This window comes from Centruroides vittatus, unplaced genomic scaffold, assembly GCF_030686945.1.
Source record: "Centruroides vittatus isolate TY-2023 unplaced genomic scaffold, ASM3068694v2 contig_374, whole genome shotgun sequence".
In the NCBI taxonomy this organism is placed as follows: domain Eukaryota; kingdom Metazoa; phylum Arthropoda; class Arachnida; order Scorpiones; family Buthidae; genus Centruroides; species Centruroides vittatus.
In genome coordinates this window covers 890,555-905,075 of record NW_027122196.1, presented here as the reverse complement: position 1 = coordinate 905,075, position 14,521 = coordinate 890,555, and the positions used below count along the sequence as shown (strand labels likewise).

The following is a 14,521-nucleotide window of genomic DNA, read 5'->3' as shown; positions in this document are numbered from 1 at the left end:
GTCACATCCGGGTATGAAACGGTCACGTTCGAGAAAAGGTGTCGCATCCAAGTGTAAAAGGACGAAAATCGAAGAGGATCACCGTCTACACCAGGGGTAGTCAACCTTTTTATACCTACCGCCCACTTTTGTATCTCTGTTAGTAGTAAAATTTTCTAACCGCCCACCGTAACTGTGGAACCCACAGTAACAGTGATTTTTAAAGTAGGGAAGTAACTTTATAAAATTTATAAAGCAAAGTTACAGCAAGTTGAAGCATTTAATAATAATTACTTACCAAATACTTTACTTCTAAGTTTGGCAGAAAAATCTTTATAAAAAACTTACTGTAGTTAAATCTATCTTTTTATTTATAATTTGCATACATAGCAGCATGAAGTCTGATGAAATTACATTTAATTAATTAAATTATTAATGAGATCCCTGAGGCTGAAGCTGCGAAACTAAATACTGGATATCTGATTCAATTTTTGTAAGGAACAAACGAAGGTCTCTCCCCTTTTGGAAATATTCAGGCGGTTTCTTTCTTTGGTCATAATATGATTAACAGCACTAAAGCCCGATTCCACAAGATATGAGGTAGGAAAAGGTATCAATAAACTGAATATCATTTTCCACATATTTGGATATAACAAAGGAATTTTTTTTATTTTGCCATAGGTTTTCATATCCACCACTATCGAATTTATGTTTACTTTCTACATCATATCTAATTTCTAACAGTTCTTCTTGGCAAGTTCTATTAGCCTCTTCAATATTTGCGGTAAAAAATTTTTTCTTCCAGTCATACACCCTCAATTTCATAATATCTTCAAATCGTTCTTCCATGTCGAATTTTAATTCGTTGAGGTGGCTACTGAATCTGCCAATATCCTCTAGAGTTACATCATCTTTTATAGATGATAATTCAGGAAACTGATGAAATTCTCTCTTCAATAGATTAAACGAAGTAGTTCGTTAATAAATAATGACACAATACTTTGGCAAACTATAAGAGTTTTATTAGCTGCTTGAAGCTGCAAATTGACATTATTAAATCTCTTGAAAACATCTGCCAAATAAAAGGATCATTCTTTACTGTTTTTAACTGTTGACACAGATTGGTCTCATTATTACTTTCAAAAAATTGTATGACATTATTATATGATGATACAAAACGAACCGAAGATGTACCCTTTGACAGCCACCGAACTTCTGTGTGCAAAAGTAACGTAATAAAATCTTCATTATTGTCCTGGCACAGATGTCGAAACATTCTGTCATTTTTTGCATTGGATTTGATCTTGTTTACGGCTCGAATTATAGTTAAGGATGAATGGAGGCTTGTACAGTACTTATGTGTTTTCCTACAAGATGATGTCTGTGCACCACAGAATGAATACATAAAACATTTGGCACTTCTTCCTTCAAATAAGCAACAAATCCACTATAGCGACCTACCATTGATGGTGTTCCATCAGTAGTGCATGCAACAATATTATTAAAAGAAATATTATTTTTTGTAAAGTATGATTTCGCAGTATTAAATATAGATAATCCACTTCTATCTGTAATGAGATTTACTGCGAATAGCATTTCTTCTCGTATTGTTTTCATCAAAATAACGTACATATGCCATCAATAAAGCATTATTATTTGCAAGGTTAGATTCGTCCGATTGCGTGGAAAATGAAGAGTTTTGGAGAATATTTAAGTTTTTTTTGCAACACTAACTGCCATTTCTTCGTCGCTTTACTGTGCTATCGCTTAAGAGCAAGGTTTTAACATTTCAGGTATATCCTAATGCATTACTGTTGAGATAAATTTTTTGATAGAGGGTATTATTACAGTTTCTCCAATATTATAGCTTTTTTTACTTTTTGCAATTAATTGTGAAATGCGATAAGCGGCAATTAATCCATCTTCGTTCGCTGCATGTTGTCTCCTAAATGATGCAACGACTGGTTGAACAATTTTGAAATTTTTTATGTATTTCCTGAAAATATTCAATGGGCTTGTTCTTATCATTTGGATGCTTCGTATAAAGATATTCTCGCAATCGACTTGGCTTCATTGCCTCATTGATAATGTTTTATGACACAATCAACACATTGGATATTAGTTTATTTACAACAGATTCTATAAAACCCATTTTCAGATACTGTGGCAAATAGCCACGAGCGTATTCTTTTATTTATTTATTTATTTATTTTAGACATTAGAGAGGTTACGGCCGTCGTTTTCAGCCCAAAACATGAACGTCGGACGTCGAGCGCCGCCATCTGGCATTTCTAGCTTGACAATGGCGTTTGCTAGGTCTAGAATAGCGAGTAAAAGTTCGGCCTAAACTTTATTTTTTTGTGTGGGGATAAAATTATGACGTATTTTTTTAAAATAATGATTATTTAAGCATTTATGAATAATATTGTAAAGAAACAGACGATTTTAATCCAGAAATTATTTAATTATTCAATTTTTTGCAAGTGATGTAAAGTGCTTATAGAATTCACATATATTTCTGTTCATAATAGCTTATCATAATTCTGTAGGAGTAGGTTTGTTCTTTCACAGCATCTTCTACCATCAATAGCGTAATACGTTTGTAAAATTTTTAAAAATAATTTTTTGAGATGCTTTCGAATTCACATAAACCACTACCTTCGACAAAAGTATGAGGTAGTTCTATCGTACAGTAGGAGACACGACGCTAATTAAAAATAATTATTTAGTGTTATTAAACATCCTATAAATACTTTAAAATAATTTAATTCGTTTATTTACCTTCGCTAGTAACATTCGTCGTTGTTAAACGTAGTCCACCATTTTTCAATAATATCCCATGAGTCAATGCGTAATGTGAACGTGTTTTACTTGGAGTTCAAACGTCAAACGTGTACTCTGCTTGCCGTACAAGTTTAACGTTTGAACTTCGGCCGCAACCTCTCTAATGGCTCACAGTATTTCACAGCGAGATAGCCCGGAACGCCCCCTGGTGGGCGTTCTAGCAGCAGCGATGTCGTTCCGTGGTATAAATAATAAATTCATAGCAATAATAAATTCTCATTACAAATAAAAATAATAATATACTGTTAATAAATAAATTATACTGTTAATTTAAATAATAGCCCAAAATCAGCGCTAGGGACGCCCCTAGTGGGCGTTCTAGGCATTCCGTGACAGATTACAGATATATAAACAGTGGGATCAATGGCTTATATACAAGGTGTCCCATAAATTTGTAAATAGTTTAAAAATTCATAAAAGTTGAAAGAATTGGTATATTTTAATGCGGTTTATATAAAGGTTATTCTTACAAAGGGGGATTTTTTGGGTAGAGAAAAAGAAAATAATTCAAATTTTTGTCGATAGAGGGCGCTGAACGCAAGAAAATCGCTGGATTTCATGGGAAAATTACGTTTGTTTGCATGCAGACAAATGTTTACACTTACACGCATATTGCAGCACTAACAAACTTCTTCTATGTGTCTGCCATCACCACAAATGACAGTTTGCAAGCGATGATGCAGTGGTTTCAACTTGTATAGGTACAATTGTAACACGTAATGAAGGATGCGGAATACCGATGTCTTTGGTATTCCAGTTATTCGTGCCAGTTCTCGTGCGCTACTTACTACACTCGTTGACTGCTCTCTCAGATTCTCCATTTGCGAAGCCACATTGGACCTCTGATAAACGTTGTGCATCACTGCGTGGGCAATTACACAAACTTCCCGTTTCTTCGAAACGTCGTACTAAGGAAACCAATGCGACAGGAGTGATTGAACCTGAACCTTTCTTCATTCTGTGTCTTAAAACCTTCATAAAGTTTCAGCCGGCGATTCGTGGCTGAAAGAAAACAATTTCAGAAATAGTGCTTTATCCACCAAAGTCAACATCATAATGAAAACCGTATGTCAGCGCCAGTGCCGTAACTAGGGCGGTGCCAGCGGTTCCTAGGCACAGGGCGTCGACCCTGGGAGGGGCGCAGAAATGACCTGGACCAAGTTTTGGGGCGTAGTTACAGATGTTCGCACGGAGCGCATAAAAGGCTAGTTACGCCACTGTCAGCGCCAGTAACAGGAAAATTCAGAAATGAGCTGTTAATCGTAAACCCTACATTTTATATGATTCAGATTTGCACAATTCCAGCGATTTTCTCGCGTTCAGCGCCCTCTATCGACAAAAATTTGAACTATTTTCTTTTTATCTACCCAAAAAAATCCTTCTTCGTGAGAATAACTTTTACGCAAACCGCATTCAAATATACCAATTCTTTCAACTTTTATGAATTTTTAAACTATTTACAAATTTATGGAACATCCTGTATATAGATATTTTGTTTCAAGCTATAGGCATGTGCTTACTCTCACAAATCTAACCACGTACTGACCAGAGATAAATTACTGACTATGGCCAGTCTAATGCTAGGCGGTGGTAGCGCCATTTAGTTTCACTTACGTAACGTGAACTAAACTTATGCGCGGACGATATAAGTACAGTCGAGTCCCCAAGGGGAAGTGGGAATGTGTCGAGCTATCCGATGTGACGACCAAAGCGAAGTTGGAAAAAAACCACAAAACTACAATTAGGAAGACACAGTAGTGCGTTATACGGTAGTATAAGCTTACAATACGTTGTGTCCTCCATTTACAATTACTGTGTAGATGAAAAACTGAAAAATTCGTTTAGTGTTTTTTTTTTAGCATTTAACCGTCTCGACTCTTTTTCAACGATCATGAACACCTTGAAAACATCATCTTCGCAATTGTCAGTTGTTGGCAAGCAGGGCTGGATCATCGCGCATAGACAAATGAGACAAATGTCTAGGGCCCGGTTTTTTGGAGGGCCCGGTCAAACTGTCTATTTTGAAAAGATTTGTAAATAAGATAGTTTACTTTTTTGTTGGACAACTGTATTTAATAAACCAATAAACAAAAATATATTGCCTTTTATATGGTTATTGTGAATTCTAAAATCTAAAGAAAATGTATTCTTATGTTTCTTCTTATTGAAAGTAATTCTTCTGATAATTTATAATTTTTTTTATAGCGATAAGAATAATATTAACTACAAGATGATGAGTCCGGCGTTGCCCGGGCAAAAATAACAACAAAGGTTAAGATTATTAGATTATTTCGTACTTCTAATCTTTCTATTATATTATATTATAGCCAGGGAGGGGGCCCGGTGAGAAGAAAATGTCTAGGGCCCCAAAGTGGGTTAATCCGGCCCTGTTGGCAAGTAACGTGTAAGGATTCTTAATGCCTCTAGCGTAAGAAAATGCAAAATTGGATTCTGGCGTGACGTTGATGTAGAGTGTATATTTTCTTTTTGTTTATCTGTTATTATTTTATACCTAAAAATACATAAAATGTTAAGGCATTTTTATTAATATGTATATATATATCAATAAAATTAATATATTATTATATTATTAAATATATTAATTATATATTAATAAATAAATCGACTCCCCCTCCGAAAAAAAATGAGTTCGCACTACATGTGCGGAGTGAATTCATTTTTTCAGGAGGGGGTGACGACTTATCGGAGTGTGGGACAGCAAAAGTATGTCGAAAAGTATCCAGTAGTAACGAGTTAAACGGTGTCGAGTAAACCGGAGTTTTTTAACATTAATGCCTATGTAAGTCGACCGGGACTACAGAAAAGTGACTACTTAACCGATGGTGTCGAGTTATCCGGGTGACGACTTACGCGGACTCTACTGTAGTGTATTTTCAGAAATTCAAATATAAACACTAAGAAATTTTATGAAAATTTAATGAAAATGTTTTTAAATAATGCTATGAAAATTTTTTAAACAATACTTTAAAAATTTCCATTTCAATGTTTTTAAAAAGTCAATTAAATTAAAAAGTGGAAAGTGCTTCAGTATCGAACAAAACCCTACCTCCCACCATGAGAGCTGGAACGCCCACTAGTGGGCGGTAGGGACCAGGTTCACTACCACTGGCCAAGGCCAAGGCAACAACAGCCGTCCGCACCAACAAAACCACAGACCACGGTTCCTCCACTTGCAACGGCTCCCTCCTCCGATTCCTTCCCGTTCCGACTTCTGCGTCCTTACTCGAATGTTTTCCAAGAACATGCTATCAGGATCTTTGGAACTTTGGAACATCCACTTTACATTCGTTGCAAGAACTTTTGGACAACTAAATGAAATGAACTATGCTAGTCGACAATTTGACATCTCCTGGCGTATATTAATTTGCAGTGCAGTATGCACTATACTATGCACTGCCTTTCTACGACAACCATTCCAGGTGTTCTCTGTATTACGGCATCTCACAATGCCATCGCCATTCGGCCACGTGTATTCAACATATCATCATCTGTACTACGTATCCTGGAATAATAATACGTATATCTACCGCTATTCATACAGGAACACTTGGCTCATTGACTTTCTTTGGTTGCCATGCTTTAATACTATTAATATTTAATTTTTTTTTTTAGGTTAAGTTGAAATTATTTTAATTTAACTATTCTTAATATAATATTGTGTCATTCTATCCTAAAGTCTAGTTGGAATGAAATGTCTACTGGAAATACCCTATATTGTAACCTTGCCAGGCCTTCTGGCAGGGTACCCCACCTCATGCCACTACCATGTATCGTAACAATCTTCACCATCTATTCTACTCTATCGATCTGTAAACAAATACCTGCAATTCAATTTGTCCTTTCGTATAAATTATGCCTTATGTGACTACTTATTCTTATCCTCTGTAATTCCATTACTCATTGCAACTCATGTAAAAACTATGGTACAACCATTCCATCTAGATGTTAATTCACCATAAATACTGTAAAAATGTTACACTCAGCTATGTTTTGACGGTACTGAGTATGCGCGTATGTGCCTTAATAAAAATTGAAATGAAATGAAAATGCGTCCTGTCGGGGACGAACAGACAGTACACGAGAAAACAGGAAGTGACAACTCCTGTTTTCGTATGAGCCGTCACTTCCTACATTCTCCACAACAAGATCTGTGGTTGCACTTGGCAAAGGTTTTTGGAGAATCGAATGATTCCCGAAGACCTTGGCCAAGTGCAACGGATCCAAATTGTAGCGTCGCAGTATCCCGACTCCGGGAGACTGTGGAACACTTGGGGAAGGTCGATTCTCGCTCGACGGTCTCTTTCAACACCGAACTAATCGATTGGCAAGAGACACGGTCGAGTCCCCGCTCCCCCAACGTCTTTTCGGGCGCGGTAAGAGTCCGAAAGACTTGTTCCGCACCTTCCGAGGAACCCCCTCCCTCCATCGGAACCTCTTGCAGAACCACTCCAACATCTTCATTCTGTAAAAAAGAAAATTTTCAATTAGTCGAGTGAAAACAAAAGCTTAAATTATGTCGACGAGAAAAGCAAAATGCTCACTGCAGTTTCCTTATTAAATCTAAAAGATTCGAATCGACCATCGAACGATGGGCCGAGATGTATTCTGGCACGATTCTCCCGGGAATATTAAATAAATTCTTTTCACGTCTAGGGTCAATATGGACTACGTCTTACCTCAAAAATCTCTTTTTTTCTTTAGAAAACTCCTCAAACGGCAAAAAAACAGCACACAATCAAACAGCACAAGAAAAGCTCGCCGACATCAACCAGAAACAATCGAACTGCGAATCGACTTGTGTGACGAATTTCGAACAAACGTTAAAAGACGTTCGAATTTCGTAAAAATTAGAATTTAAAAAAAATCAATTATATTTTTTTTAGTTTATTTTTTAAAATTTCTGTATATTTAAAATTATATTTTAAAAATTTATTATTTTTAAATTTAATTTTAATTAATTTATAATTTTGCTTCAATCATTTTCTTGTGTTCGGAATTTGATAAATATATCATCTTCTGCATTGACATCGTGCAGAATGTCCACAGTAAATAGGTAAAAGACCATCTTCTTAAATTCTACAACTTGAGGCTTAACAATCTCCGAAAATTGCACGAAATTCGTTTGATTAATATCCTTTTTTGTCCATTTTAGGCCATCGGATGAAATAAATCAAATTCTTAAGATTTCGATTTATTAAGCCCAATACTATTTCGCTTTTCGCAAAGATTCCTCGTCGCCGTGGAGGTTGCACTTTTCCCCTATTAATGCAACGTCAAACTGGATAAAGTTAGTATTAATAATTGTGAGAAATGGAAAAAGCGTTGCATTTGCCCATCGAAAATAAACAAAGAAAACATGCTAGTAAGTGCAAGAGACTGATATGTAGAAACTACGCCATTAGGATGTGTGCAAAATGTGCACTATATCCATCATTCTGGATAACAAAAGTATATTTAGACGAACTAACCTTTTGATCCTTATGTTGCAGACGACAACTTTAGACACTGAAGCCGTGAGCCCGAATAGTGATTGGAAAATTGCCAATCCGAAATGCATTGTTAAATAGGCCAAAATAGACAAAAAAGAGAACTGTTTTAATCTTGATCTCTGTTAATTATGCATAATTAAGAAAGATGTGATAGATATTATTAGTCTCATTATTGGAAGAAACCTTTACTTATAACTTTTCACACGCTCTCCAGCCTGACGAAATAGTCTCTCTATCTCCTTGAAGCTAAAGCGAGAAATATCTTCATTACAGGATAGACTAAAGTTGTCTCGTTTGAATAAACCAAACAATGAAACAGTACAATAAATCAAATGATAATTTTTAATATTTTAAAGTTATGACAACAGATGGCATCACTTATGTATACCAGAAACCAAGTATAACTAAATTAATATATTATCGAATCGTTATAATTATCTAAAATTTTATTGACCTGAGTACCTATAATTAAATTTGATAGAAATAAATCGAAAATTTAGCAAAGTGTTCAATTATTTATCATTGAATTAAAATCACATTTTCATTTCCATTTATAGAAATACTATTTCAATTTGAAAATGTTTAATTTAAGAATATTCTTTGTTGATTTATGATTCTTTGTTAAAGCATGATGGAATAGTTTTTTTTTTTTTCTGAGAAAGTAGAGATTAAAGAATTGAGAAGAGTACAGATGCAGCTATTATTACTCGATGTTGCTCAAGTCGGACTTCACTGTCTTCATGGGTCTCAGTTGTTCTTATTCTTTTAGATCTAGAATTTACCTGACCAATTTTACTCTTACGCTTTCCCCTAAACATTCTTTTGACAAAATAGCAAGTCTTTTTATAAGAATCTGGCCTCTAAGTGTGAAGTAAGTAAGAAGTGAACAAAATCCGGAAAACTATGTGGCATGTCTGTTAGTGAGGTCAGAATCCACAACCAACGACCAGTGTCAATAGTTTTATAAACTCGGCAACCGGTGAGAACCCTTGGCATGCCATGCGTTAATGATGTTCTGATTATCTGCAAATTGCATATGTATATAGTAACTAATTATTGTATATGTGTTGTTTAGAACTATTGAACTTCAAACTACTTTTCAATAATCTTCTACAAGAACCCCTGTATGAGAATATTCGCTAAGAATGCGTACAACGAATCATATTCTGTAGTGCTCATCGCGGTATACGACTCCAATCCCAGTATTATGGAATTTTTTTACAACCATCGTGAAAAATTCGCGAGGCAGAGAGTGATTTCATTTTCGAGGTGTGTGGAGTATGGCAAAAAATAATAAGAGATGTGGCATAAGAGATGTGTAAAGCAGTAACTTTTCATTTTGTCTATGCAAAGCTCTATTCAAGTGAACATCAAAATTTGTTGGTAAAAATAGAATAATATGCCACAGTGAAAAATCGGTCAATCCATGTAAAATATGAAAAAATCTTATTTCGTCCCTTAGTACAGTACGTATCTATTAACAGGACTCATTAAACTGGCTTTAAGGAAACAGCAACTCAGTTTCACAGATTAGAAAATTGTTGTTTTATTAAATTTACCTGTTTAATTTAATTTAATCATGTAAAATATGGTTTGAGCGAATGATTATCTGTTCATTATATTTCTTAAAATACCAATTCAATTGACACATTTATTTATCAGAAAAAATCAGTATATGCGCCATTGATAGGAGAATCGAAACTGATGCAAGAGATTCAGTTTTTTTTTATGGACGTCGATATCGTATGCAGAGAAAGAAGTGTATTCCTTAATAATGGAAGTGTTGTCGTAACTATAATTTGGCTAAGAGAGGGCGGTGGATAGGGACCACAGCGACCCGATAGAGGACACTAAAATGTCCGCAGAGCGAAAAAATCCCGAAAATCTTCTATAAATAAATAAAAATTTAAATATATAAGTAAGATTAAACGTATTATTACAATTAAATATCGTAGTTAATATATAACAACAAAAAGTCAAATTATTATACTACGTTATATCATATCGAATTCACAAATTAAAATCTATATATATAATCGAGATGGGTTGATAATAATAATAATAATAAGCGCAGAGCCCAAACGGTTAAGAGTTGAAAGTTGAAATTTGGTACACAGTTAGGGTGAGTCACGAGAACGTACACGAAGAAGGGATTTTTCGAAATTCCCCGAGGGGAAAAGGGAAAGAATTAAGGCTTATTCTAAAGAATTCAGCATCTATTGTACTATTTTAGATGCAATTTTTTGTTTTTAACTGCGTTTTAGTTGGGTACCACGTGGGGACGAAAGAAGTGTATTCCTTAACAATGGAAGTGTTAAGAATGGAAGTGTTAACAATGAAACTGTTAAGAGAAAGCGGCCTGAAAGATTTACAGGCGCAGAAGCGGTTTTTTGCGTTTATGCGGAAAATTGAACATATTTTTAGACCCATCTAAAAATTCTCTAATTAGTCTGAAAACAGAGGGACCTAATTCTTGCATTCTGTAAAAATGGTTAAGATTGGCTATAATGTAACAATTTTAATCTTCGCTATCGTTAATTTTTTCCCGAGCAACGCCGGACTTATCTGCTTGTTTTATAATAAATATAATATAATAATAATAATCATTGATATAATAAATTTATTTTTAAAAATATTTCATTCGCTTTTGTGGAGCGTGCTATCAGATAGGCTTGACCAGTCTTGTTAACTTATAGATGCCCTATAGAGATTAGGTCTTAACTTATTGTCTATGAATAATTATATTATTATGTTAAGCCTTATTAACCTCAGCTAGTATGAAATAAAGCAAACATATAACGTTAGTGTAGTATAGAGTTATAACAATACCTTAATTCTTATAAAATAATAATAATTTTTGTGGTTAGAATACACCACAAAAATTTTCAGAGAATTTTTAGTGGAAAACTGTCCCCCCATTTAAATGTTAGAGACGAGAAGAAATCCTAGAAAACTGCACTAGCCAGTCCGTTGGTAAGGTGTGGTTTTATCAATTTGGCCAACGGTGGGCAAAATACGGAAAAGAGAGAAGCTTGATTCTCTGCAGTCTAGATTAACATGTGATAGTACAGTAGAAAGTCGTTAATCGAATCAATTGGGGACCGGGGTTGTTCAGATTAGTGATTTGTTCGGATAACCGATTATGTACGAAAAAATATTTTAACTTATCCAATGTTGAAATTTTTCTCCGTTGCGTTGAATATTCGTCGATGTTAAGCCTAACGTAAATTTTTAAAAATAATAATCGTGGCTATTGTATCGTTAAAAATTATTTCTTTATTCTGTACAAACAAAATATATTGAAAATAATAATAATATTTTGGAATTTAATCTAATATTAAAAACGTTTGAATGCAGAAATGAGTTACATACCTTACGTAGAGTAGGCCTACAGTTTAAGAAAAAAGTCCCAAATTGTCTTTTGCTTCACAGCTGAGAGTCGCTTTTTTGCCGCTAAATCACGCACACGTCTTAAAGACAGCAATTGGATAGCATCACATTCTTCTTGCTGTTCTAACAGAGCTTCAGAGCCGTTTCAAGGCAATGAAAAGCTTCCTCACTGGATAGTCTTTTTTCGGCACGGTCAGCGTCGTAGGCTCTTCCTCATCATCGCAAGAGTCTTGGTCGTCAATGACACTGGCAATAATTTCATCGTCCGACAATATTTGATAGCCAAGATCATTGACATCACACTTGAGCCAGTCTTGAATGTTTTCCTTGTCGCATTCTTCAAATCCAGAGCAATCTTTAATCAGGTCAATCAGTTGCGATACAAATTGGCTGTTTGGTGGCTCTTCAGGTGCAGTGATAGACTCATCTGATGGTAGGAGCTTATTCCAAGCTGTTGCTAGTGTAGTTTTCTTGACAGTAGCCTAAGCTTCTGTTACCATGTACATAGCATCATAGCATCTTGATCAAATGAAATTCTTTGGTGGGATATGATAGACCACCTTTATCAAATTTCCTTGTAAATTCTGCTAGTGCATTTTCAGAGTTAGGAACATCAGACTCAAGCAATATGTTAAGACAATTTTCACAACTTGAACAAACTGTTGAAATACATTTTCGAGCAACATAACCAGCTATATAATAAATTAAACGCGAGTCACTGTTCTTTCTGATATATGGGTAATGATCTTTTATCACCCAATTGCTACCAGAAATATATTTATCTGCAGCATGTATTTCTCCAGCATCAAGTAGCTCATCAATCTTTTTCTGAATATTTGTTTTATCAAGCTGTGATAAGTTTGGTGCAGAGATAAGAGAACTTAATATATTTTCTTGCACATTACCTGTTTTTGGTGACCTAGCCAAATTATAGAAGCTCAGGCAATTAATAATTGTGAGGAACTGACTTGCATTAGGATGGTCATTGCAACCAGCAGACTGCCGGACAATACCAAACAAATTTTCTATTTTGTCCTGGCTTAAACGGGATGTTAGGATATAACTATATTTGAATTGTTGAGTTAGGTATTTGAGTAACAAAAGAGTACTGTTAATGCTCACTCTGAGCCCTGTAGCTGTGCTTTTGCTTAAAAATCCTTTGCCATCACTACTACCAGCAGATTTCTCCCATTCATCTATATAATTTAAAAATGTCACCAAGAACTGACATTTATCCGAATCTAATCTCAACCCATTAGATGGAACACGTGAGGTCATAATATTAATTAAATCACTAATTTGCTTAACAAAATTTTGTGTAGCTGATATACTCCCAAAACCTTGCTCAATTTTGTCTTGATAGGCATATAGACCTTTTAGCATTTCATCACTGAACAGTCTGAATGCATAATTAACCCTCATTTTTTCATAATTATTTGGATTAATTACATAGCTGAAAACATGTGGCATAAATTTCAGGGTTTCGGGAGTATCATCCAGTTTCCATGCCTCTTTCATATGTTCAATACACACCTCCCCCTCAGGAGTTTTAAATGGACATTTCAAAAGATTGTTTCTCAAGCACTTAATGAGATGAGGGAAATCTGATATGAAATGAAGATTTCTCTTTGAATCTACTGGATGAGTTACCTTACATGAAATTTTTTTGCCAACTGGCTTATATCCAATTCCAAATTGAGCCCACATGTTCCTGTTCCATGATGCACCATCACATGTAATAAAGTCCACCATTAGCCCAGATCTTTCAACCAGTGCTATAGCTTCCAGAAGTAGTTTTGATAGCAGCTCACCTATAAAATAAGGATAAAAAATGTGTTGATTATTATGAGTTTATGTAATATTAACATGACATTTTTTTTAGAAGTATTTGCAAAATGTACAATAGAAAAGTACTATACTTTACTTACCTGATATATTTCCTCGAGTTGCAAAAACTCCCAGAATCTGTTGCCAGTCACCTGTTAATGGTTGGTACATTATCACCATGCCATGATCACATGGAGTAGTCTTCATTTGTTCTGGTGTAAAATCACCCAAGTCTACAAATCCTTCAATAAGACCAGAGGATGTAATGTGATAACTTTCTGAAAGTTTGAGTTCATCTACTAAAAGCCCACCATGTTTTTGAAATTCATCTAATTCTTTAACTTTTTCTTTTAGTGCATCAAATATTTTTGGGTTAAAGCCAAATCCACTTTTAAAACTTCTCATATACTTCTGTAGTGTGTTATGGCATGGTAGTGCAAGAATTTTATTGATTCTAAGATGCTCATACAATCTGGGACTTTTCATCCTCATGATGATACATTCCAAAATCCATTCTGGGTCATAAGGTAAACCACGGTTGGATTTACGTTTAGATGCTAGAAAACAGTGCTTTACTGCTAGCTGTTCTTTTGCAGGCAATGATTTTATTTTTTCTTCCAATGTAGACTGCTGAATTTTATTGTTTGATGTATGAATTTGGGTGATTACAGACTGTAAGTTATTTACTTTCCTTCTTAATCTAGAATTTATTTTATTCAAAGCTCTGTAAGTATGTTGAGGCTTTCGCACAGTTTTCGATGTTTTAACTTTAGTTTTTCTTTGTCTTGATTTACGGTTTATGAGTAAATGCCTTGTATATTTGCAGGGGATGCAGGATTTACCATTATTAGCAATAACCAAACATTTTGAACTGTAGATACAGCCAAATAAATTTTTCATATTTTTAAAGCCAAACAAAATGTTTGATTCTAATTCTGTCTCTGTTGCAGCACCATTGCATATTTTCAACT

General features: G+C 34.7%; 1 protein-coding gene across 1 annotated transcript; it reads right to left on the bottom strand.

Moving 5' to 3' along the window:
* Positions 1 to 552: 552 nt before the first annotated feature.
* On the bottom strand, positions 553 to 3,683 carry LOC136975548 (uncharacterized). The gene is made up of 2 exons (XM_067270622.1): positions 3,612 to 3,683; positions 553 to 930 (listed from the first exon to the last, which is right to left on the bottom strand). Exons 1-2 carry the CDS (start codon positions 3,681 to 3,683, stop codon positions 553 to 555), a joined length of 450 nt encoding a protein of 149 aa, XP_067126723.1.
* Positions 3,684 to 14,521: the final 10,838 nt, after the last annotated feature.